General features: G+C 42.6%; 1 protein-coding gene across 2 annotated transcripts in view; it reads left to right on the top strand.

Moving 5' to 3' along the window:
- The first annotated feature begins 2,031 nt into the window (after positions 1 to 2,031).
- LOC130915058 (atrial natriuretic peptide-converting enzyme-like) overlaps positions 2,032 to 25,284 on the top strand; it is a 28,196-nt gene continuing 4,943 nt past the window's right edge. The window contains exons 1-11 of one of the 2 annotated variants that reach the window (XM_057834751.1): positions 2,032 to 2,085; positions 3,479 to 3,999; positions 9,218 to 9,345; positions 9,467 to 9,536; positions 11,633 to 11,986; positions 13,866 to 14,231; positions 19,183 to 19,536; positions 19,622 to 19,639; positions 22,655 to 22,718; positions 22,794 to 22,837; positions 22,914 to 23,064. In XM_057834751.1, coding sequence (XP_057690734.1) covers positions 3,616 to 3,999; positions 9,218 to 9,345; positions 9,467 to 9,536; positions 11,633 to 11,986; positions 13,866 to 14,231; positions 19,183 to 19,536; positions 19,622 to 19,639; positions 22,655 to 22,718; positions 22,794 to 22,837; positions 22,914 to 23,064 — 1,933 coding nt within the window. In that variant the 5' untranslated portion in view covers positions 2,032 to 2,085; positions 3,479 to 3,615. The remainder of the gene's footprint in view (positions 2,086 to 3,478; positions 4,000 to 9,217; positions 9,346 to 9,466; positions 9,537 to 11,632; positions 11,987 to 13,865; positions 14,232 to 19,182; positions 19,537 to 19,621; positions 19,640 to 22,654; positions 22,719 to 22,793; positions 22,838 to 22,913; positions 23,065 to 25,284) is intronic. The other variant, XM_057834752.1, reaches the window with a different exon arrangement.

Here is a 25,284-nt window from a genome sequence, read left to right on the forward strand (position 1 = left end):
ACAAGGTTCCCAGGGCCTTTGGAAGCTAAACAGCCCCACAGTATCACTGACCCACCCCCATACTTCACAGTGGGTATGAGGTGCTTTTCAGCATACGCATATTTCGTGTCACGCCAGACTCACTTAGAGTGTTTGTTGCCAAAAAGCTCAATCTTGGTCTCATCTGACCAAAGCACACGGTCCCAGTTGAAGCACCAATACCGCTTGGCGAACTCCAGACGTTTGCGTTTATGATTGTGAGTGAGGAAAGGTTTTCTCCGTGCATGCCTCCCAAACAGCTTGTTGGCGTGTAGACAGCACCTCATACCCACTGTGAAGTATGGGGGTGGGTCAGTGATGCTGTGGGGCTGTTTCGCTTCCAAAGGCCCTGGGAACCTTGTTAGGGTGCATGTCATCATGAATGCTTTGAAATACCAGGACATTTTAAATCAAAATCTGTTGCCCTCTGCCCGAAAGCTGAAGATGGGTCGTCACTGGGTCTTTCAGCAAGACAATGACCCTAAACATATGGCCAAATCTACACAGAAATGGTTCACCAGACACAAAATCAAGCTCCTCCCATGGTCATCTCAGTCCCCAGACCTTGTTTTGTTGGCAAAAGGGTGTTGAACAAAGTATTAACACCAGGGGTGCTAATAATTGTGACATACATTATTTGATGTCAAACAAATTTTTTCTTTATGTGGGATTTCTTCCCCACTGAATGAATGCACGTATTGAAGGTTGGATTTTTCTCTTTTTTTTCATTAAGGTCCCATATTACGTGAATTAAAAAAAATAATTAGAAGCTAAAAAACACATCTTTTTCAGGGGTGCCAATAATTATGGAAGGCACTGTACAAATCAACAATCCTTGGTCGCAGGTCTTCAGACAGCTCTTCTGACCAAGCCATGATGCCCATCAGACAATGCTTCTCATCAAGACAAATCTTACAGGGTGTGCTTTTTTTATAGTAGGCAGGGCAGCTTTAAACCACTCATCAGTTAATGGGCAGACACCTGACTTAAACTGATTGGTAAAAATTGGTATCAATTGCTCTTTAAGTCTTCTTGGGCAGATGGGTTCACTGACCGGTACTTATTTTTAGCCCTTCTGTCATTGTTTGCATGCCATACTCATTAAAATATAAAAACCTATAAATGGTTGGGTGGTTTTAGTTAAAGCAAGGACTGTATTTTTCATCTGTGTGGTTTTGACAAAGATCAGATCACATTTGATGGTGATTTTATGCTGAAATGTGAAAAATTCCAAAACCTTCTGATACTTTTTCATACCACTGTAAGAGAGGGTCTTCTTAGCTACGTAAGTGTCAAAGCATGAGTGGATCTGAGTGGACTCATTCAATGAAGCATTTAAGACAACCATTTTTCTACATTATTCTTGTTTAAAAACAACATATGGGACACAGTAACATGTCCAAAGTTTTGTTTAAATTAAAAAACTTTTTTTTTCGGTATCAGATCGGGACTCGGGTTTCGGCAGATTACCAAAATCAGGTGACTCGGGTGCAAAATTATGCCACTGGGACATCCCTACTACCAAGCAATGGCTGCCGAAGTTAGTTCCTCTTTTAGTTTTCTGTGTTTTCTATGATCTCGAGTAGTCATGTGATAACGTCAGTAGAATGAGCTGAACTAACTAAACTACACTTAAGCACCACTATGGAGTGAGAAAGCATTAAAAGACAGGCAAACAGAGGAACTGACAGCAAATGTGTTTTAGGAGAGCATGGTATGAATTATGCGATTTAATGTATAACGTGATTCATTATACAAAAAAATCAAGATACGAATGCCACTCCAGAATGTATTAATTTCGTATCTTTAGGTACCACTGTGTTACAATTAGGGATGGGAATCGAAATCCGATTCCAATTCGGAACCGGTTCCGAGTGTTTCGAGGCCTCGACATCACAATGAAAAAGCCGTCACGATCCCTTTAACGATTCCTAAAGACGCGTATTGCGTCGTGACGTGTAAGTTGTTGTCCAGACGCATCAAACTAGCATGGCGCCAAGAACCACTTGCTCCAAAGTTTGACTACACTTCACCAGGAAAGAGTGTGAAAATGAAAGGTTACGACGGGTAAGCACGAGCATTGCAGCCATAAACATAACAATGACAGCAGTAAGTTCAAACGCTCGAAAGTGTGTCTTCACTTCACGAGGAAAAATTACAACAAAGCGACTTGCAGTCATTGCAAGGTGGAGATAACTGCATCGGGAGGGAATACGATTGCGCTGTCCTCCCAGAGAGTATAAGGTTCAGTCCTGGCTATAAAAATTTTTTTTTTAAAAAGTCCCAGCTATACAGCTAGCTAAACTCCCAAATGACGATGCAGAAGACGTTGGTATAATTTGCTGACTTTATTCAACCATCACTTGAAGAGTGAAACTAAGAATAGAAATGAAACAAATCAATTTTGTCCCCAATAACAAACAGGTTTGCATCAACGTAAATCAGCGATGATTAGCTGCTAATAACAGTATGGTTAGCATTCGTTCGTTAGCATTAGCACATCGTTCAAACCACTACACAACTGGATTTAAGTGTCCGATCGCGAGTGGAAACACAACAACAACAACACAAAAGATGATACATACAGGCGTTGCCTCTGTAGATATTAACATTAACAAAGAACGTAGGCTGGTAGAAGTGTTTCCCTCTCTCACTCACTTGGATGCGGTATTTCTTCTTTGGGTGTATGCGCGCTCCAGCAGTCCTCAAACTGCGGCCCGCGGCCCAAATACGGCCCGCCTCCACATTTGGTCCGGCCATTTTGAATTTTTTTTTTTTTTTTCTCAATCGTGTTATTTATTTTCTGGCCTTTTCCTTGAAGAATTCAGAGGGTTATTTGGTTATTATCTATATAATTAATAGTGTTTTTATTATTAATTATTATTATTATTATAAAGAATCCAGAAAGGGTTATTTGATTGTGGCTTTCTGAAAAACAATAATTTTTTACATTTATGCACTTCTGCAATCGTCACACTTTTTCTGTAACAAACTGACCCCGGCCCCTCATCAGAGAAGGGAAAAGTTATGTGGCCCTCACAGGAAAAAAGTTTGGGGACCCCTGCTTTAACACATATTGCCAAAGGCAGAACAAAAACCTATCTGCCAATATATACCAATATTTTTTATTTCTATTAGATAAATGTTTCAGTAAAATGTTACACATTCTTGTGTATTTGCCACTTATTGCCACAGTTAACAATGAGGCTTTGGGCCTCTTTTGATCTCGTTGCGAGTTTGTAAGGTTGTGACTTCTGAATAAACAAACTCGATGCCAATCAAAATGTTTGTTCTTTTTCCCCAAATTAGAATCGATAAGAGAATCGATAAAGAATCGAATCGTTAAGCAATATCGATAATGGAATCGGAATCGTAAAAATCCTATCAATTCCCATCCCTAGTTACAATTGTTTATCCTGCATACTATTTTGTGTGTAAGAATGGTGTTTTGCTTTTACAGGACTCCCCTTGTACAAACACACATGCATGATGCCTAGCAGATGTTGCAAGCAGGTTGAAGTCCACTGACACAGAAGCTGTTTTCTGGTATCGAACAACATTGAAGTAGACTTTGTATTCACTAGCACAGAAACAACCATGTTGCGTTGCTTCCTCGTGGTGCTGGTTTTTCTGCCATCTTGGACTCGCGGTGCCAAAGACGATCGCCCGAGCTGCCGACCGATAACCGCCACCTTCTGCCGAAATGTGGGTTACACCACCAGCCGGTACCCGACCGGCGTCCAGGGTGTCAACGTGCAGCAGCTGAGTCAGATCGTGGAGACGGCGTGCTCGCCGAACATCGCCACGCTTGTCTGTCGCGTGGCCTTCCCGGAGTGCTCGAACGACGACAATCGCGTAAAGCCGTGCAGGGCCATGTGCAATAAGGCCAAGAGCGAGTGCGACGCCGCCCTCAAAGCCAAGCGCCTGGTCTGGCCTACCAAGCTGCAGTGCGACACGTTGCCTGAATCGAACTGCGTGCAGGTTAGACGGCATCATCAACTTCTTTAGTCTTGGCTCTCATCCTGTTTTAGATAGGTTACATCTCTACAGAACTTAATGACGCCTGTTAAATATGCAGTGAAGAAAATAAGTATTTGAACACCCTGCGATTTTGCAAGTTCTCCAACTTAGAAATGATCAACTGATTTGAAATTTTCATGGAGGAAGTCGGCGTGATGTCACGATGACGTCACCTTACTTAGCAACTTGTCGCCATTTTGTTAAGGGGGTACCCACAGCTAAACATTCCATAGACAAACGTCTGAAATTCATATATTTCAGGTGTGTTTTGAGTCTTTTTTCATAAAAACATCTTAAACATGGCTTACTATTATCACGAGTCACTGTCGACAGATGTGAGGAGGCGATACAATTTAAAATTTGCGTTTATTGGTTTACAAAGCTGCCCATACAAAGTCGCAGCTGATAGCTGGATAAACAAAGGAATGGAATGGAATCCTGCTCAAAAAGTAGCGGGTATTTAAAGATAATTCAACAACAATTTGCCTTTCAGACCCCGCGTATTGGTCAGCTTTCTTTCTGAAAGAAAGAAGAAAAAAGAAGTCCTGCGCTAAAGAGAAAAGCAATCCCAATGACAAAGATTTTAACATGTATTTTACAAATGAAATGCCTCAATGAATCATCTTATGAACGGTTTTCAAAAGCTTTATTGGTGGATTTTCTCAAGTTAAAGCGTGTTGAAATTCGCCCCCCCGGCCCAGACGCACCCGGGAACAGCACCAACCAATACAAGTGCAGCTCGGCTGACGCTGCCTCGCGTGCACCCACCGGGAAGGCCGAACCTCGCGCGTTCTCTTCTTATTTTTAACCCTTTGTACTGACTCCATGTTTCAAAAGCTTGAAGAACACTCACCGAAAACAGGTTGACAATTTATTTGTCGACAATGGTAAAAACAAGGCAAAAACAGACGACGGAGGGACAATTCTGGATCCAAAACAAGGCTACATGTTTCCAAATAGCAAAAATCTGTGTTATCTCAGTGTCCAGTCTTTGCTGAAGCGGGCCGTGTCGAAGGCGTGTCTGAAGGTGTGTCTGGGCGTTGCATTTGGGTCTTCCCCTTGGTGGCCGGTTTTGGGCGGCTTAGGTTTGTGCGCCGTTGACGTTTCTGGGTTATACTGTCCTACCGTGTTGGTCCTCATTATAGTAGAGAAGACGGAGTAAATATAATCTACACAAAGAAACTATAACCCGATCGACTCACAGCCTTGAAAAGTAAGGGTTACATTACGTCAGAAACTCGTTCGGTACGCCTCCGTTCCGAACCGAGCACCACGTACTGAAACGGTTCAATACAAATTCTTCTTCTTCTTCTTCCGTTGATTTCCGGCAGACTCGATGCCTATTGGCACATTGCTGCCTTACCCAATGTGGCCAGATCACGTAATGACCTCTATGTCCATCTCAGCCCGGAGGCAACGAAAAAATCCGCCAAAGCTCTTATCATTCCATCCTGTCCCACCGCGGGACACAACAGCTCGTTCATAGTCACAGTGCCATGCGGCAACGGCCCTCTTTTTCCAAAAAGCTCCCGTCGCTGCTCACTATATAGCGGACACTCCATCAGCAAATGTTTCACCGTTTGATATTGTTTGCAGTGCACACATTTACCATCAGGATGTTTACCTATCTTGGCCAGATCCCAAGCTAGTCCACAGTGACCCAATCTTAGACGCGTTAACATGACGGCATATTTCCTTTCTTTACCGATATACACCGGAGTAAATTTGACAGACGGATTGATAGCAAAGTAATGACGCCCCCTGGTGTCACTCTCCCAATTTTTTTGCCAGACAGCTGTCACATATGCCTTGATTTTACCCTTCCACTCATAAATTCCTGGGACTATTTCAACTTGAATTTCCCGTTTGAGAGCCCACTTCGCCGCCATATCGGCCATTTCATTTCCAAAGATCCCCACATGGGCTGGAACCCATACAAAACCTACCTCACCGCCTGCCCTCTCAATTCTATGAACGATTGACAGCACTGCTGAGATAAGGTCAGGTCGCGAACCTTGTCCTCTCCCCACCAAAGCTTCCAGAGCAGATGCTGAATCAGTGCACACCACTAACTTTTCCTGTTTTGTACTCTCTGCCCACTGTAAAGCACATATTATTGCCGCAATTTCGGCTGCATATACAGACACATTAGAAATACTTTTAAACTGAAGAACATCATAATCAGGGACGTAAATTGCAAAACCAGTTTTTCCCGACTTGGGGTCCTTTGATCCATCAGTGTAAATTTGGAGAAACCCCTCCCATCTACTCGCCATCAATTTATCCACAAGCCCCACATAATTACTTCCTTCTTTAGCCAGTGCCATCACCGACATATCAATATCCGGGGTAGGTAAAGTCCATGGTGGACTACCAGTCCAAATCACACTCGGAGCCACACCCACCTCTCCTAGTTTCAGCCTTTGCAGCTCTTTACCCATTTTGTATACATAAGGCACAGTCTTGTTAGCCCCCCACTCCCACACCTCCTCAAGGACCTGCCTAGCAGGATGACTCCCCGGATATGCTAATAATTTGATCACATATTGCATAGCTAATTTTGCCCTCCTAATTGACAGAGGAGTCTCACCCAACTCTACCAGCATTGCCGGGATTGGGCTTGTTCTGAGAGCACCACAACAGACCCTTAAAGCTTTTGCTTGAACTGTATCCAGTTTCTTGAGATGGGAGGCTGCAGCCGCTCCAAAACACATACAGCCATAGTCTAATCTAGAGCGAACCATTGCTCTATAAATCATTAGCTGAGTTTCCCTAGAGGCCCCCCATGCGCTTCCAGAAAGCATTCGCAACACATTAATAACTCTTTCACACTTCGACACTACACTTTCAATATGTTTTTTCCACGTAAGCTTTTCATCAAAAATAACTCCCAAGAATTTAAAATCCTTAACTTTTTCAATCGGTTTACCATACATCAGCAAGCTCTGGTGATCTCTAAACGTCTTATTGCCAAACAACATATATTTAGACTTATCCACAGATAATTTAAAACCCCATTTCTCTCCCCACCTGACAATTTTATCCAGGACAGCCTGCATTTGAGCAAAAATGTGACTCAAATTACGCCCTCTCTTCCACACTCCGGCATCGTCTGCAAAAAGTGACGTGCCCACTCCCTGACCCACCTCCTTAAAGATGTCATTCACCATAATGTTGAACAATACTGGGCTGATAACACTACCCTGAGGAGTTCCATTGTCAATTTCCGCTCCTTCAGAAAGAGAGGTTCCCACTCTCACTTGAATGACCCTATGTTGGAGGAAGTTCCAAACCCAATTTAATAACCTCCCTCTAATACCAACATTATTCATTTTTATGATTAAACCCTCCTTCCATAACATATCGTACGCCTTTTCTATGTCCAAAAACACCGCAATCACAGATTCATTATTAACAAGGGCTTTTCTAATATCAGAATCCAAACACACCACAGCATCCATAGTTCCTCTACCCTTTCGAAAGCCACTTTGCACCTCTGCGAACTTTCCTTCACTCTCCAGCTTATACACCAACCTATCAGTCACCATCCGCTCCATGATCTTACAAGAAACAGAGGTCAATGCAATCGGTCTGTATGAGCCTGCCTGTTTAGGATCCTTACCTGGCTTCAAAATTGGCACAACAACTGCCTGCTTCCATGACTTGGGTAGACACCCCTCCTCCTACACAATATTGATCAAGGCAAGCAGTTCATACAGAACGCTATCTCCCACCCTTTTTAACATGTCATAACTGATCTCGTCCTTGCCGGGAGCTGTTCTTCTTCCCTTATTAATGGCCTTCTTAAGTTCCCCAATTGAGAAAAACAAATTGTACCTATCAGAGTGATCATTATTAAACTCCAATTTATGCCAATTATGCTGCAAAGTTTCATTACGTTTATTCAACCCCTCTGTCCCCAAATTCTCCCCACTATGGACATCCTTAAATTTACACTCAAATACTCTAGCCTTTTCAATATTTGTTACAACAGTCCTTCCCCCATTCTCAAGGATAGGTATTCCTGAGCTTCGTGTGATTCCAGACATGCGATGGACAGCTCTCCAGACTTCCGTAATTGTGCTTTCTGACCCAAGCTTTCCACAATAACTCCTCCAGCAGTCCCTTTTAGCCTGCTTAATCACTCTTCTTGCCTTGGCCCTCAACCTTTTAAACTCAATTACATTGCCTTCCACTGGGAACTTCCTAAGCTGTCTAAACATTTGATTCCTAGCCCTAATAGCTTTCTCACAGTTTAGGTTCCACCAAGGAACAGGAGGTCTTGCTCTATGCCCTGTCTTTCTGGGAACACAATCAACAGCACAATCTAAAATCACCTTACACAAACTCACACTCCACTCATCAGTCGTCCCTCCATCCACAACGTCCCTACACCTCTCCTCACAAAGCACACTAAACCTTTCCCAATCTGCTCTTCCAAAGTCAAAACATTTAACCTGTTCTTCTAGCCTGACATCCATCTTTCTGCCCACTCTCAACATGATCGGAAAGTGATCACTCCCCATACTCAACTGGTCCAACACCTCCCATTCACACTTACTGGCCAATTCACTCGATACCAAAGACAAGTCAATACAAGACCCTAATCCATTCATAATATTAAACCGTGTACTTCTACAGGTATTCATACAAACTAAACCACCATCATCAATAAAATCCTCCATAGTGCCACCATTACGATCCATCCTGAGACTGCCCCAGAGAGGGTTATGGGCATTAAAATCCCCCACCCACACTGAAGGCCCCTCTGCCTTCTCTCTTATTTGGTCCAGGTCCCCTCTTTCAATTTGCATACAAGGGTTGTACACATTCACAACGTATATCCATCCATTCCTCCCCCACACTCTCACCATTACACACTCTAATAACGTTTTTACATTTACTCGCTGATATCGCACCCCTCTCTTTATAAAAATTGCACAACCCCCTCCCGCCTTCTCCTCCCTATCAAACCTGACACTGTCATACCCAGGAATAACAAAGTCTAGGCAGGGTTTAAGCCATGTCTCTTGAACACAGACTATCTCAGGCAATTCCCCAAACTCATGCAAAACTCTCTTTAATTCCTGTCCGTTTGCTATTAAACTTCTAGCATTCCATTGAAAAATACAAAACATTTAGTGAACGTGTCTAACCTGGCTCCTCTCCTGCAACCCAGACCCCAGCGAGTCCACTGACTCCAGTGATGCCCGAAGACCAATCTCCTCATCTTCATCGCCGCCCCCAGTCCTCGTCTGCCACACCAGCGCAGGGGGTCCTCCTTCTAAATACCGTTCTGCAGCCTCTGTAACAATATTTGAAACTTCCAATTTACTGCTGACATTTTTAACGCTCCATATCACCTCCAGCACAAACTTAACCAAAGCCTGCGTCGACACTGCTAGACTTATATTTTCTCTTGGTTTAGTCACAGCAGCAGCCTGTACCACAGCCGGTCCAGCCAAGCTTTCCCTGTTCACCTTCCTGACCGCCTCGGAGTAAGTAATTTTGTCCTCTGTTCTTATTTTCTCGACCAAAATCGCTTTTTGATGAAATCCACATATTTTAGCCGAAGACTTGTGAGTCCCCCCGCAGTTACAACATTTGTCCTGCGCAGCATCACATTCAGTTATGTTATGATTCCCTCCACACTTTCCACACCTTGTGGTCCCCCTGCACACTGCTGCTACATGCCCAAACCGTTGGCACTTGTAGCACCTAAGTGGAGGGCGAATGTACTGCCTCACAGGATGACTCATATAACCCAGAAAGACTCTTTCAGGGAGCGTTTCTTGCCTAAACATTACCAGAACTGCTCGTCCCGTTTCCCTAAATCTTTTGACCGATTCAACATCTGCTCCAGTCAAATTTCCTTGTATTTCAGACTCAGAAACGTCCGTATTTACATAAATCACTCCCCTGAGTGCCTCCTGACGACCCGGGACGAACCCTTCCACCCTGCGACCAAGCAAGCTCTTCACCTTCAACGCTTTATCGATTTGTACCTGAGATTTACAAACCACTAGCAGGTTTCCATTCATCAGAACTTTCACATTCAACACAGCCCCCATTTTCTCCTTTATTTCAGCAGACAACTTGAGCGGGTTCATTGATTTGCCATCATTTCCAACAAACTTATAAATAATGTTGTATTCTCTATCATTACTCTCAGTACGTGACATTTTGGTCAATTGACTCTCCTCCCGTTCCTGATCTGCTCCACTTCCATTTCCTGACCTACCCCGCTTTACCATCCGACCCATAATCAAAGGGTCTGGGGCCGCCGTGCCTGCGATCAGACCACTCGGTTGTTAGTAAGTCACCCCCCGATCCAAAGTGCGAATGCACAAGGTGCTAAAGTGCAACCAAATCGAAATAATCCTGGTTGATACACTGCAAACAAGATCCTACCGCGATGCCGCGAAAGCCGCCCTCCCAATCCAATTACGGTACTTCCGTCCGGCGCCCTCAATACAAATTACACCCTTATTCCTTAGTTATGGCTTCGGGCCATTATCATGTTGGAAGACCCATTCACGACCAATTGTCAATGTTCTAACTGAGGGAAGGAGGTTATTTCCCAAAATCTCACAATCCATGGCCCTGGTCATCCCCTCCTTTATACAGTGCAGTTGTCCAGTCCCATGTTCAGAAAAACACCCCGAAAGCATGATGCTACCACCCCCGTGCTTCAACGTTGGGATGGTGTTCTTGGGATGGTACTCATTATTCTTCTTCCTCCAAACACGATGAGTGGAATTAAGACCAAAAAGTTCCATTTTGATCTCATATGACCACATGGCTTTCTCCCATGACTCCTCTGGATCATCCAAATGGTTAAGGGGCCTGGACATGTGCTGGTTTAAGCAGGGGAACCTTGCGTGCCATGCATGATTTTAAACCATGACGTCTTAGTGTATTACCAACAGTAACCTTGGAAACGGTGGTCCCAGCTCCTTTCAGGTCATTGACCAGCTCTTCACGTGTAGTTTTTGGCTGATTCCTGACCATTTCTTAGGATCATCGTGTGGCGTGTCTCAGTGGTAGAGTAGTTGTCCCCTAACCCGTAGGTAGTGGGTTCAATTCTCCGCCCTGATGAACTTGTCTAAGTATCCTTGAGCAAGATACTGAACCCCCCACGTTGCTCCTGGTGCTGAGTCACCAGTAGGTGTATGGTGATGTTGTGTAAATCGCTTTGAGGGCCTTGAAAGGTGGAACAGTGCTATACAACTATAACACCATTTACCATTGAGACCCTACGAGGTAGATCTTGCATGGAGCCCCAGTCCAACCAAGATTGACAGTCATGTTTAGCTTCATCCATTTTCTAATAATTGCTCCAATGGTGGATCTTATATCACCAAGCTGCTTGGCAATTGCCCCGTAACTCTTTCTAACTCTTAACCATTTTTAATCACAATGGGGGGCTGGTTGACCTCAGATTGACCTATAAAATAATTGTTTATATCTCAAAAACGATAGCGACACAAAAAAAAAAATTTCAGCACAAACCAATGACAATTGTGTTATATAAATTTGTGTCTAATGGGTCCAACTTCACGGAGGTCATGGGTCCTTAATTATGTGCTTTCAGGCTCAACAACCACCAACAACTTCATCATGTCAACCCATCACAATCCCCCTATGCCAAGGCATCTCATACACCCAGACTATCATGCCCAACTCTTTAGGCCACACGTCACAGGAAGACGCCGGCCTGGAGGTGCACCAGTTCTACCCGCTGGTCAAGGTTCAGTGTTCGCCTCAGCTGAAGCCTTTCCTGTGCTCCGTCTTCGTTCCCGAGTGCCGGGCGGGAATCGTTCGTTCTCCGTGCAAAACTCAGTGCGAGCAGGCCCGCGCCGGATGCGAGTCCTTGATGAACAAGTTTGGCTTCTCATGGCCGGACAAGCTGAATTGTGAGAATTTTTCCATGTATTCCTGTGAGCAGGTAAGAAAAAGCTTGTGACTTTATATACTAATCGTGTTGCACGGATACTAGTATCGGTACCGATGAATTTAATATTTTACCATACAAGTAATAACCAGAATAAACAAGCTCTTTTCATCCTTGTTTATCACTAGACATCCAATTCATTTGACCTAGGAGGGTGGCAGCGAAATAACAATAGCGGACCGCACGAATGCTATTTTTTAGACCGTGACATCGCATCGTAAGGCTGAAGTGGGACATTATAGACACGCCCTTGCTTACAAACCATTATATTTCTGCTAGTTTTCTCGGGTAATCTTTCAAAAACAAACATGCCGATCAAGCACTGCCGATATGGAACTTGTAGCAACGACTCCAGACATTTCAACATATGAAGGATGTTTTCTTCATACGTTTCCCAAAACCAAAAACTCGGAGGAAGAAATGTGAAGAATGGATCATTATAATGCCAGCAAGGTGAAACCATTCACATTTCATATGCAGTAAACACTTTGTTGGGTTGGTATGAGGTAAGCCATTTTGATATTTTTTACATATTTTTTAGCGTGGCGTTTTGCCGTGCTGCTTCCGTCTGACAATGAATGACCTGAAAAGGATTAAAATGGTATCTGATTGCCACTGTTACGTTTTCTGTGATAAAAAAAAAAAAAAACTTTGGTAAGGGCGAAGTGCATATAAATTACAGAATTAAGATCGGTTATTAATGAAAAAATTGAAAGTGTTCATTGGCTGTCAACGAGTAGCATTTGCGATCGCTACACAAAAATAGCAATGTTAAATTGAGCAAAAGAACAGTCAGAGACATAAGACAACCAGAGGATATAATATATAAGAAAGACAGGGCATATGGTGCTAAATGATCGATTGTTGAAACAGGAGAATGTCATTGTCAGTGGCGTAAGAAAAAGGTGTCGATAAAAAAGCTAAGGCGAAGCTTAGGTAGGCTCGTTTCTTTTTTCCGTCTTTTTCAGCCCTCGACACTCAAGCTATCTCTCTAACTGAACATTTGTATGTTCTTCCACATTTTTACCAGTGAATTTGGCACCAGGGACATCATTTTCGGAATGAATTGGTAGGTTTAGCTCTGTAAACATGTTACACTATTTCCATACATTTACTTTTGGGGAACAAATGGGAGCTTGTCCCCCCCTTAGCAGCAGTAGCTAACATCATGAATATTAATGAGCGGAAGTGACGTGTAGCGTGTTGTACGCCATTGTGCATTTGCTGCAGTCCCTCCCACTTTAAACGGATTGGACGTCTATGGCAGTCAGTGCATTGCGAGTCAATGAGTTAATTTTGAGGCATTTCATGTCACTTCCTGTAGATTTTCGGTGACTTTCTTTTACTTTCGGAGCATTTACGGGTCACTTTCTTTTGATTTTGGGGCATTTACAGGTCACTTCCTGTCAATTTTGGGCTTCTGGAAAGGAAGTGATGCGAAAGTTAGCCCAAATGAATAAAAGGTGACTCAAAGCCAACAGGACGTAACGTGTAAATATCCTAGAATGAACAGAAAGTGACCTGTAAAAGTCCCGAAAATCAGAAAGACTAGTTTCGAATAATCTGGTTTCGAAATAACGGACGTTGATTCGTCCTTTCCAGTGGATTGGACATTGAGGGCCGTCAATGGCAGCCATTGAGTTAACAGAGGCACTATTCTAGTGGAAGATTTTGGTAGCAAATTAATGGTTCCTTTTTCCAACAATACAATATATCGATTCAGAAAAATGTTTGATTTTTGATTTTTTTAAAGACATGGTACAGTACAGTATCTGCTGATACCACACCGTATCGAAGTCATGAGCCAAAAAATGGTATCGGTGCAACACGACTTATAAGTTAACAAAAGCGAACATCAAATGTCTTCTTGCAGGATCCCAGAAACGTTTCCGAAACGACCGTTTCAGGCACGTGCGAGCGCATTACGGAACCTCTCTGTACAGATCTCCAGTACAGCCAAACCGTCCTGCCCAACGTCCTAGGCCACAAAAACCAAGAGGAAGTCGGCGTACAAGTTAGCTCGTACTACTCGCTGATCAACTTGGCGTGCTCGCCCCACCTCAAGACTTTCCTTTGTTCAGTCTTAACGCCTGAGTGTAAGGCGGGAAAAGCCAGAACACCGTGCAGGACCTTGTGCGAGCTGGTGCGGTCCAGCTGTGTACCTACGCTGAGGGATTTAGGCTACTCTTGGCCTGAGTCGCTCAAGTGCGACGCTTTCAGCACCGCGTCGTGCCAGCACGTAAGAAAAGTTGTACAGTCACTTAAATGTTTTGAAGCAAATTGTATGGTTTTTCATTTTCGATATACACAAGGTTAAAAACTAAGCAGAATATTTCTGAAAAGAGAAAACATTCATATTTACACATTGAGCCAATGAGATAATTGCGTTCTCTCTCGTAATGATGGAAATCCATCAACAGGGGGCAGTGGAAATCCATCATGCGATTGACGCTAAACAGGGGGAATGAGGGGGTGATTGGGTTTTTGGGTGCTATTATCAGGCCCCCCTACTTTGTGTCCACGAGTAAATATCCATCCATCCATTATCTGCTGCTTAATCCGGGGTCGGGTTTTAGCAGGGAAGCTCAGACTTCCCTCTTCCCAGACACTTCATCCAGCTCTTCCGGCAGGATCCCAAGGTGTTCCCAAGCCAGCCGAGAGATATACTCTCTCTAGTGTGTCCTGGGTCCTCCCTGTGGTCTCCTGCCGGTGGGACAAGCCCGGAACACTTCTCCAGGAAGGCATCAAGGAGGCATACGAAACAGATGCCCGAGCCACCTCAACTGGCTCCTCTCAACGTGGAGGAGTAGCGGCTCGACCTTGGGTCCTTCGCGGATGACCGAGCTTCTCACCCAATCTCTAAGGGAGAGTCCGGACACCCTGCGAAAGAAACTCATTTCGGCCGCTTGTATCCGGGATCTTGTTCTTTCGGTCACCACCCATAGCTCGTGACCGACCATAGGTGAGGGAATGAACATAGATCGACTGATAAATCGAGAGCTTTGCCTTTTAGCGCAGCTCCTTCTTCACCACAGCGGACCGGTCGGTACAGAGTTCGCATCACTGCAGATGCTCCACCGATCCACCTATCGATTTCCCGCTCCCTCCCACCTCACTCGTGAACAAGACCCGAAGACTCCTCCACTTGAGGCAGGATCTCATCCCCTAACTGGAGAGGGCACACCACCCTTTTCTGACTCAGGACCATGGTCTCTGATTTATAGGTGATGATCTTCATCCCAACTGCTTCACACTCTGCTGCGAACCGCTCCAATGAGAGTTGGAGATCACGGCTCGATGAAGCCAACAGCACCACATCTGCAAAAAGCAGAGATGCAATACTGAGGCTACCAAACCGGATCCCCTCAACGCTTCAGCTGTGCCTAGCAATTCTGCCCATAAACGTTATGAACACAATCGGTGACAAAGGGCAACTGTCAAGTTAAAAAATAGACCCTTAGTTAGACATTGTTAAAATTACCCAAAAATAAGGAGAGAAGACACTCAGTTTTCTTGGCCAAGGAGAGCAAAATAGAGGGACTAGACAGAGAAATGCTAGATTACGCTGTATAGTCAGCAAAATTGATCTAAGGAAAAAAAACCTCCTTGCTCTTTTTATTAGGGGTTTGTCCTAACACAGAAGGGTGCCGCCCTGAAGGGAGGGGGAAAGCAAGCTGGAGACACCCATGTGATTTTGGTTGGCTATGTGTGAGCATGTAGGTGGAACTAACTAAATACACGTGTGTAAGCAAGGGCACACGTAAAGTGGTCAGAATGACCCAGACACTTCAGTTATGGAACGCTGCGGCCATGGAAGATGTCCTCGAATGGAAAATTGTCCTCGAAGGTCTAGACGAAAGTCTAGACGCCAGGTGCTGAAGATGTCCCGGAAGGTCTAGTTACGCAATGATGCGGCCATGAAGCAAGGCAGTTGTCATCCCGACCCTCTTTACTCTTTCTAACACTTAAATATTATACCACAACCTAGTATAGCAAGCAATAATCATTTACTGGTTATATCAATAAGAAAAAATATGGCAATATGTATTATGTAGTGCTGCAATGATTAATCGATTAGCTCGAGTATTCGATAAGAAAAAAATATTCGAATTAAATTTTGTTGCCTCGAGTATTCGTTTAAGTGGTGTTGTTTATTTTGAAAGTGTTTGCAGCCCTCTGGTCTGCCTCTTTTCAGATGGTTGAATCCAACTGCTCCCTGTTAAGACCAACGTAAGCCAAGTTTTTGTTTGAGCTAATGTTTTTTAATGCATTCATGATTTAGTTTATAGGTGTAATTAGTTATTTTTTTGTGGGAATATGTGTCAGAACCATTTTTTAGAGCATTGTAAAAAAAAAAAAAAAAAAAAAAGCATTTTATCGCATTTAAGCTAGTGGACTTTTTCTATGTAAGTTAGCCTATTGTTCTTTTGTTTTACATTGATCCTTATTTTTTAAAATTTATGCTGTTTAGGGCTCAGCTCAGGCATTTTAAGTTTTCATGTTCCTTATCCAATTACTCGATTATCCGAACTAACTAGCCCATCGATTAATCGACTACTAAAATATTCGATAGCTGCAGCTTTTTATTATTATTAATTTTTTTTTATAAGATCTAAAGGTTTTTTGAGTGAAAGCAGTGAATTAGTCTTTTTTTTTATTCTAGTTACATCTGAGATGCAATTGTTGGCTGTTTTCAACAATACACATCAAAAATAAAGACATTGATTGACTGAAAATGGTTCAAGATTAGATGAAATGTCTTGGTTTCTCATGTATATTTATAATTGCTCTTCACCTAAAATTATATTTATTTTATCCGATTACTCGATTAATCGAAAGAATTTTCAGTCGATTACTCGATTACTAAAATATTCGATAGCTGCAGCCCTAGTATTATAGGTATGTATGAGCACAAGCAAATATTCAATCAATCAAGCAAATATTCAATCAACCCTCGATAATTAACTCAACAGCAACCTTGGCAGAGTCCAACCCTCACTGAGAAGGAATCCGATGCATTAGATAAAGATAGCACCACTATGTACATAGGTAGCATAGGCGTTTAAAAAATGTATCGCTTTGTTACGGTTTGCGGGCTGGCAGGTGGTATGGACCCAAATGCAGAGGAAGGGAGGCAAGGCAGATAGACAGTGTAAAAAGTAGTTAATAAAGCCAACAAAAAAACAAAGTACAAACAAGACGACCGAGGAATCCAACAACTCTTATAAAATAAGATAAGAAGACTTTTATTGATCCCACCATGGGCAAATTCTCGGTGTTACAGCAGCAAAGATATAGGTAACGCAGAGGACGGCGTGATGTAGCCGTTAATTTATTACATTAGCAGCAAACATTCGAAAACACACTAATAGTCTTTACATAGTACAGAGGGGAAAAAAAGGTGGCAGTGCAAATATAAAGTACAGAATTGGAAGCAATAAAAAAATACAGTTGTGTGGAATGTTGGATATTGCACAGTATAATCCCAAGTGCAGAACTGCACAATTGCACTAATGACCGGCAGTTTGTAGAGACTGCCTAGTGTTCTTATTAAACAGCTTGATAGCGGCAGGCAGGAAGGAGCGACAGAATCTCTCCTTTGCACAGCGAGGGTGTAAAAGTCTATTACTAAAGGAGCTATGGAGTGCTGTAAGGGTGCCTCGGAGGGGGTGGGACGGGTTGTGCAGCATTGATGACAGCTTTGCCATCATCCTCCTGTCCCCCACTGAGTCCAGGGAGCAGCCCATCCTCGCCAGTTTGTCCAGCCTCTTTTTGTCCCGGGCCGAGACGCCGCCTGCCCAGGAGACCACTCCCTGGAATATGACCGATGCAACCACTGAGTCATAAAAGTTCCTGAGGAGTGCCCCCTGAACACCAAAAGACCTCAGCCTCCTAAGTAGGAAGAGTCTGCTTTGACCCTTCCTATAAAGAGCGTCGATGTTGTCAATCCAAACCAGTTTATTTTTCAGATGAACACCCAGGTACTTGTAAGTTGAGACTCTCTCAACATCCGTTCCCTGGATATTCACTGGTGCAGGTGGAGAGTTCCGGCACCTGCCGAAATCCACCAACAGCTCCTTGGATTTCTCCGCGTTGATCTGGAGGCGGTTCTGCTGGCACCAGTCCACAAAACCCTGAGTGAGTTCTCTGTACTCCCGATCATCTCCGTCTGAGATGAGGCCGACAATCGCAGAGTCGTCGGAGAACTTCTGCAGGTGACAGGTGGGGGTTTTGTATTTGTAGTCCGAAGTGTAGAGGGTGAACAGGAAAGGAGCCAAGACAGTTCCCTGCGGTGCCCCAGTGCTGCAGAGAAGCACGTCTGACACACAGTCCCGTGTTCTCACGTACTGTGGCCGGTTTGTGAGGTAGTCCTGGATCCATGTGGTGAGGTGGTGGGCCACTCCCGCCTGCTCCAGCTTGTCTCTCAATAGGGTGGGCTGGATGGTGTTGAACGCGCTGGAGAAATCAAAGAACATGATCCTCACAGTGCTCCCCGCCTTCTCCAGGTGGGAGATTGAAGTGTGGAGGAGGTAGATTATGTCCTACAAAAGTCAGGGTACTAACAAAAGACTGGTATCAAAAATTTATGCTGAGGAACACAAGGGCTGTGACGTAGGAACGGGCAGGAATTGACGCTGACGTGAACATGCACATTGACAATGTCGCAACAAGGGGTGGAAAGAAACTGGGAGCTTATATACAGAAACAGACAAGGGGTAAAGAGACAACGAGGAACAGGTGAGTGACACAGGAGTATGCAGGTTGGGGGATACACTAGGAGCAGGAACAACAGGAGAACTCAATGGGCAATCACAGGGACACACCAGGAGGTAACCAACACAAACCTAACACTCTCATTGTTTATTCTTCTCCTCTTGTGTCTTCTTCCTTCATCTCTGTCCCACCATTATTGCTTTCTGTTCACTGCTTTCTCCTAATAAATAAAACATCATGAACAACCCCAATGGGAGAACTGTATGCCAAACTCCCATGTGATACATTAAAACTGTTCAGACCATAAGGACACTTAGATTCCTATTATCCATGTCTAAGCAGCTGAACAGGTTAGAAAAAAACACACACAAAAAAACTCCTGCAATATAGTCCCCCCACCCCAAGATGTTTATTCTCAAGAATGTATATTTTTTTACGTTTCAGTCAAATCAATGGCTTTTGTGCTTGTGTCACAGTTTGGCATGGCAGAGGGCGGCGGCATTTGCGAGCCCCTCAGCATCTCTATGTGCCAAGGCCTGTCCTACAACCAGACGATAATGCCCAACCAACTTGGCCACACCAGCCAGCGAGATGCTTCCGTTAAGCTGTCCTTCTTCGAGACCTTCGCCAAGTCCGCTTGCTCGTACGACATCCGGCCTTTCCTGTGCGCTGCCTACGCCCCGCGCTGCTCCCAGGGCCGGATACGGAGACCCTGTCGGAGTTTTTGCCAGACCGCCCGCGACCACTGCGAGGCCCGTTTGGGTCACTACGGCATATCCTGGCCGCGGGAGCTGCGCTGCGAGGCCTTCCCAGTGCGCGACTGCGTCACCGTACGTAGACGTGACTTTGTCGGCATGGTCAGAGAATGAGCTTTCTCATGTTTCATCGTCATATTCTGTTTTTTTTTTCTTTCAGGAAGACAACAGGTCAGAGGTAAGCACTTCCATGTCCATTAAGTACATACCAAAGTATTGGGACATCTACTCTTTCAATTATTGTGCAAGATTTATGCTTTCCTTATTATAGTTAGTCACCAGATAGGATCTTAGAAACTTTCTTTGTCCTGGGCTATGTGGCTCTACAGTGCCCTCCATAATTATTGGCACCCCTGAAAAAGATGTGTTTTATAGCTTCTAATATATATATATATTTTAATTCAAATAATATGGGACCTTAATGGAAAAAAAAAAATAGAAAAATCCAACCTTCAATACAAGTGCATTCATTCAGTGGGGAAAAAATCCCACATAATGAAAAAAATATTTGACATTTAATAATGTGTGTCACAATTATTAGCACCCCTGGTGTTAATACTTTGTACAACCCCCTTTTGCCAACAAAACAAGGTCTGGGGACTGAGATGGCCATGGGAGGAGCTTGATTTTGTGTCCGGTGAACCATTTCTATGTAGATTTGGCCATATGTTTAGGGTCATTGTCTTGCTGAAAGACCCATTGACGACCCATCTTCAGCTTTCAGGCAGAGGGCAACAGATTTTGATTTAAAATGTCCTGGTATTTCAAAGCATTCATGATGCCATGCACCCTAACAAGGTTCCCAGGGCCTTTGGAAGCGAAACAGCCCCACAGCATCGCTGACCCACCCCCATACTTCACTGTAGGTATGAGGTGCTTTTCAGGATGTGCATCTTTCATGGCACGCCAGACCCACTTAGAGTGTTTGTTGCCAAAAAGCTCAATCTTGGTCTCATCTGACCAAAGCACACGGTCCCAGTTGAAGCCTGGGACCGTGTGAATTTTTGTGTGGGTTAAAACATTTGACGTAATTAACGCACATGCCCCGCTCAAACAGATTAAAATGACAGCAGTGTAATGTCCGCTTGTTACTTAATAAAACGAAAACATTAAGAGGGGTTTTAATGTAAAATTTCTATAACTTGTGTTAACATTTATCTTTTAAGAACTACAAGTCTTTCTATCCATGGATCGCTTTAAGAGAACGCTAATAATGTTAATGCCATCTTGTTGATTTATTGTCTTAATAAACAAATACAGTACTCATGTACCGTATGTTGAATGTACATATCAGTCTTGTGTCTTATCTTTCCATTCCAACAATAATTTACAGAAAAATATGGCATATTTTATAGATAGTTTGAATTACGATTAATTAATTTTTAAGCTGTAATTAACTTGATTAAAAATTGTAATCGTTTGACAGCCCTAATGAAAATACAATAGAGAACAACATGCTGAATAAATGTACAGTGCATGAACAACGAAATGCGAATATACTGTCCTCACCAGGGCGCTACGGCTCGGTCCTGGCTATACAGCGAACTCCCAAATGACGATGCTGGACGATCGTATAATTTGCTGAATCAATTTGGTCCTCGATACCAAACAGGTTTGCGTCAACGTAAATAAATGATAATTAGGTGCTCTTACAGCAATGACATAAACGGTTCGCTAGCATTAGCACATCGTTCAAACAACCACACAACTGGCTCTAAGGCTACGTTCATACTACAGGTCTTAATGCACAAATCCGATTTTTTGTCATATCTGTTTTTTGGGCGTGCCCGTTCAGACTGCCTTTGTCCATTGAAACCATTCAAGTATTACGCATGCGCACTAATTCGCAGTCCGACATGCGCAGAAGCATCAAAACAAATGACCACACGTGCTGGCTGTCATCCCTCATTGCAGGGATATCATATTTTTCTTTTTAAAAAGAGGACACAAATAACAGACATAAATAATCCCAGTTTAGGCTTACATTCAAAGTATTTGGATCGTGCATGTCCGTGCATGTCACATGCACATACGGGCGGTTTGCCACGACTCTCGGCCGTGTAAGCAATGTTGAAATATTGCTTATATGGAGCAGACAGAAAACCGATCATTCTCAGGCTTATCCTCAACCCTTTTTTTTTTTTTTTTTATGACTGTTGTAAAGTCCGACCCTTCCTAAAAAGCCGTGTTCACTGCAAGCTAGGCGCTAATAACGCACAGCTGCACCACTACCGTAGCGTCTCTCTCGCTTTTTGATTACGTAATTGCTGCATGAATTCCGATTTGAGAGACTGGACAGTACAGACCGCCGCGACAGTCTGGAAAAATGTGGCCCAGATCAGATTTGAACCACATACGAAAGTGACCCAGATCGGATTTGAAATGGTCCAGTTCAATGCGACTTGTCACGTTCAGACCGTCTTAAGTTAATGCCTCACTCGAGTCGGAAAAACACGAAAAAATCGGATTCGTGCATTAAGACCTGAAGTATGAACGTGGCCTTGTTCAAAATAAATGTATAGTACCTGCTGTATTGGAGCGCATTAGGGACCAGTGCGACTTGGTGTTTTATTCAGCAATGACTACTGAGCTAAAGTCTAAGTTGGTCTAAGCTGTCTAAGTTTGTGGCCGCGGCAGCTTTTCTTCACGGCGAGCCTTTTCACAGAAGTTATCCTATCTGGTGACTAACCAAGCCTGGCACTCGGCATACGTCAGATAAGCAGTCGCCTGGATGAGGCGCCAAATGACTTTGGAGGGGGAAAAAAAAAATCAGGAAAAAGAAAACTCTCATGCTTTGCTACCCGAATGTTTTTTAACTTATCAAGTACATTTAAATATGCTACATACAAAAATATATGATGGTAAATATTTTTAAAACAATGCAACAAATTAGGTTGTCATGCTGAGGTTGTGTTTTACATGCTGTTCCTGAACGCACCATGTGACAGATACTCTTCAAAGACAGACTAAAGAATATTAGGATGCCAAAAGTAAAGGGAATTAAGAGGTCGGAGAAAAGTATTAGGACAGAAAGAGATAATTTGGACAAAAGTATTGAAACATCAGGTTAGGCAAAAGTTTTGGGACAAAGAGAAAATATTGCATTTGGTTAAAAGTATTAGTACACGATCACAATGTAAAGTGAATGGAGGTTTATGTTTCTAATCGATGTTTGTGTTCTTGATCACAACAGATGCTGGATGCTAATGGCATAGTCGCCGCCCTGCTGGCTGGAGGCCACTCAGTTCGAGGAAAATGTCAGTCACTTCACATTTTTTCACTCGAAACGTATTTTTACACTCACTGTGACTATTTTTTTCCCCCAAATGAAGCGCTGACTATCAGGACCGCACGCTTGCTGCTGAAACTCGCAGATGTATCCTTTATGAATGACTGTTTATACTAATTTATGTGTATGTAATATTCAAGTTTTCTGAACTGAGGAATTTCAGGCAGACCAATCAGGGGACCTGGACATGTTGGAGTACTTCAAACTGGATCACTACGTAGCGGCCGCCAGACGGGAATATGTGGATACCTACGAAAGGAGGCAGCCTCATTCTTTTACTCAGGCGAATATGAACGAGGCATTGGCTGTGAGGGGTATGGCTTTTTCTTTAGATTTGCGATACTTAAACACACCGCTAACTACCACAACATTTTGTGTTGTAGAAGTTAGTCCCAATGTATTTTAAGCCTATATTGCCAAAGTATCACATTTGATACACCTAAAATTTCATGATTTTGAGACTAATTCAGAATTTTGACATTTCTTTTTGAAAAAAAAAATGATGGATGCAAGTCAACACATGCATTTGTAGGTTCCATGAAAAAAAAAAAAAAACAGGATTTAGCAAGGGTTATAGATATCTGAGCGCTTATTACTAGGGCTGTCAAACGATTAAAATTTTTAATCGAGTTAATTACATCTTAAAAATTATTCATAATTAATCGTAATTAATCGCAATTCAAACCATCGATAAAATATGCCATATTTTTCTGTAAATTATTGTTGGAATGGAAAAATAAGACACAAGATGGATATATACATTCAACATACGGTACATAAATACTGTAATTGTTTATTATAACAATAAATCAACAAGATGGCATTAACATTATTAACATTCTATTAAAGCAATCCATGGATAGAAAGACTTGTAGTTCTTAAAAGATAAATGTTAGTACAAGTTATAGAAATTTTATATTAAAACCCCTCTTAATGTTTTCGTTTTAATAAAATTTGTAAAATTTTCACTCAAAAAATAAACTAGTAGCCCGCCATTGTTTATGTCAATAATTACACAATGCTCATGGGTGCTTTAGTCCGTAAAATCAGTCGCACCCAAGCGCCAGCAGAGGGCGACAAAACTCCCAAAAAACACAAGTAACATGTTGGCGTTGCACTGTGCTGTCATTTTAATGTTTGAGCGGGGCATGTGCGTTAATTGCGTCAAATATTTTAACAAGATTAATTTTTAAAATTAATTACCGCCCGTAATTAACGCGATAATTTTGACAGCCCTACTTATTACACATATTCGTTTTGCCTTTTCTTTTTACAAATTTGAAAAAAAGTTTCATTAGGACCGTATTTTTCAAATTTTGGGATTCTCTGATGATTGCTTCATATTGCTGGCATTAAAGGGTTAAGAACACTCGTTAACTCATTGTCTGGCATTGACGGGATGTCTAGCGCCGTCAGTGGCATTGAAAGAGCACTTACAACTTGTCCTCCCGGTTGAATTTCGACATCTATCAACGTCAGTGGCAGGCCAATGAGCATTAAGAAATGAATTACAGTATTTGCATTGTCGACACCTTAATATAATCGTCTTTTTTTTTTTTCTTTTTAGAATTTTCAGGAAAAAAAACAAACAAAAAAACTGAACAATTCAGTGATTTTTAATTTGTACTATTTTAATCTTTAATCTTCTTAGACTTAATTTTTAAAATGCTCTTGACCGCGGGTGTATATATAGTATATTTGAAATAAATATGAACTATAGAAATAACTGTTTAACGAAACAAGACTATTTTAATAGATTTTTTTAAATGCATGTTTGTCAATCATAGATGTTTGCATGTTTTATTTTATAATTATTGAAATGTATTCAACATACCATTTATATAAATTGTTAGCTATGAATAAAACTAAAATTTTGTGCAATTTAAAGTAAATCAAAATTGTCAAGGATTTATACATTTTACCTTCCTTCAACCACTTGCAGCGAGTGCACCTGCAATTACGCGGTTCCGCCAGACGATGGCATATTCTCTCAATTTAACTGGATTTTATAAAACCTTTTTTAACCATGTTACATTAGCAGCACTATAGACCCTACTCAGCTACGTCACAAAATGGGCGTGTCGCTGTTTCCGGCCGCCATATTGTACCTCTTTTTCAGACCTATTCTCATTGTTTTCAATTAGTCGAGCAAGTTATAGAGCAATTCATGGAAGCCCCGGTGTTATCTGACGCTGTAAACTCATTGGATCCGTTGCATAAAAGGCGTTACGTGGAAAAGCTTCAGTTTATCCATTCGCCAGATCCGTATTTGATGCCTAAATCGATGTTTTTCGACCCGCTGGCTTCGCCTGACATCTGATATCCTGATATTTACAACTATCTTGTCCACACAAAATCAGCCTATTCTCACGAAAGTTTGAAAAACTTTAAGAGCTTGGAGGCTTATAAATGCTACGTTGCTGGTTGGGTGAAACAGGTCCTCGTACACGAAAATTCGGCAGGAATCTTGTGCTCGGAAGGTGAGTTACGAAATTTTCAATTCAAAATCTTTTGTTCTTGCTAACATCCACTGT

The sequence above is a fragment of the Corythoichthys intestinalis genome, chromosome 4 (genome assembly GCF_030265065.1).
Source record: "Corythoichthys intestinalis isolate RoL2023-P3 chromosome 4, ASM3026506v1, whole genome shotgun sequence".
Classification (NCBI taxonomy): Eukaryota; Metazoa; Chordata; class Actinopteri; order Syngnathiformes; family Syngnathidae; genus Corythoichthys; species Corythoichthys intestinalis.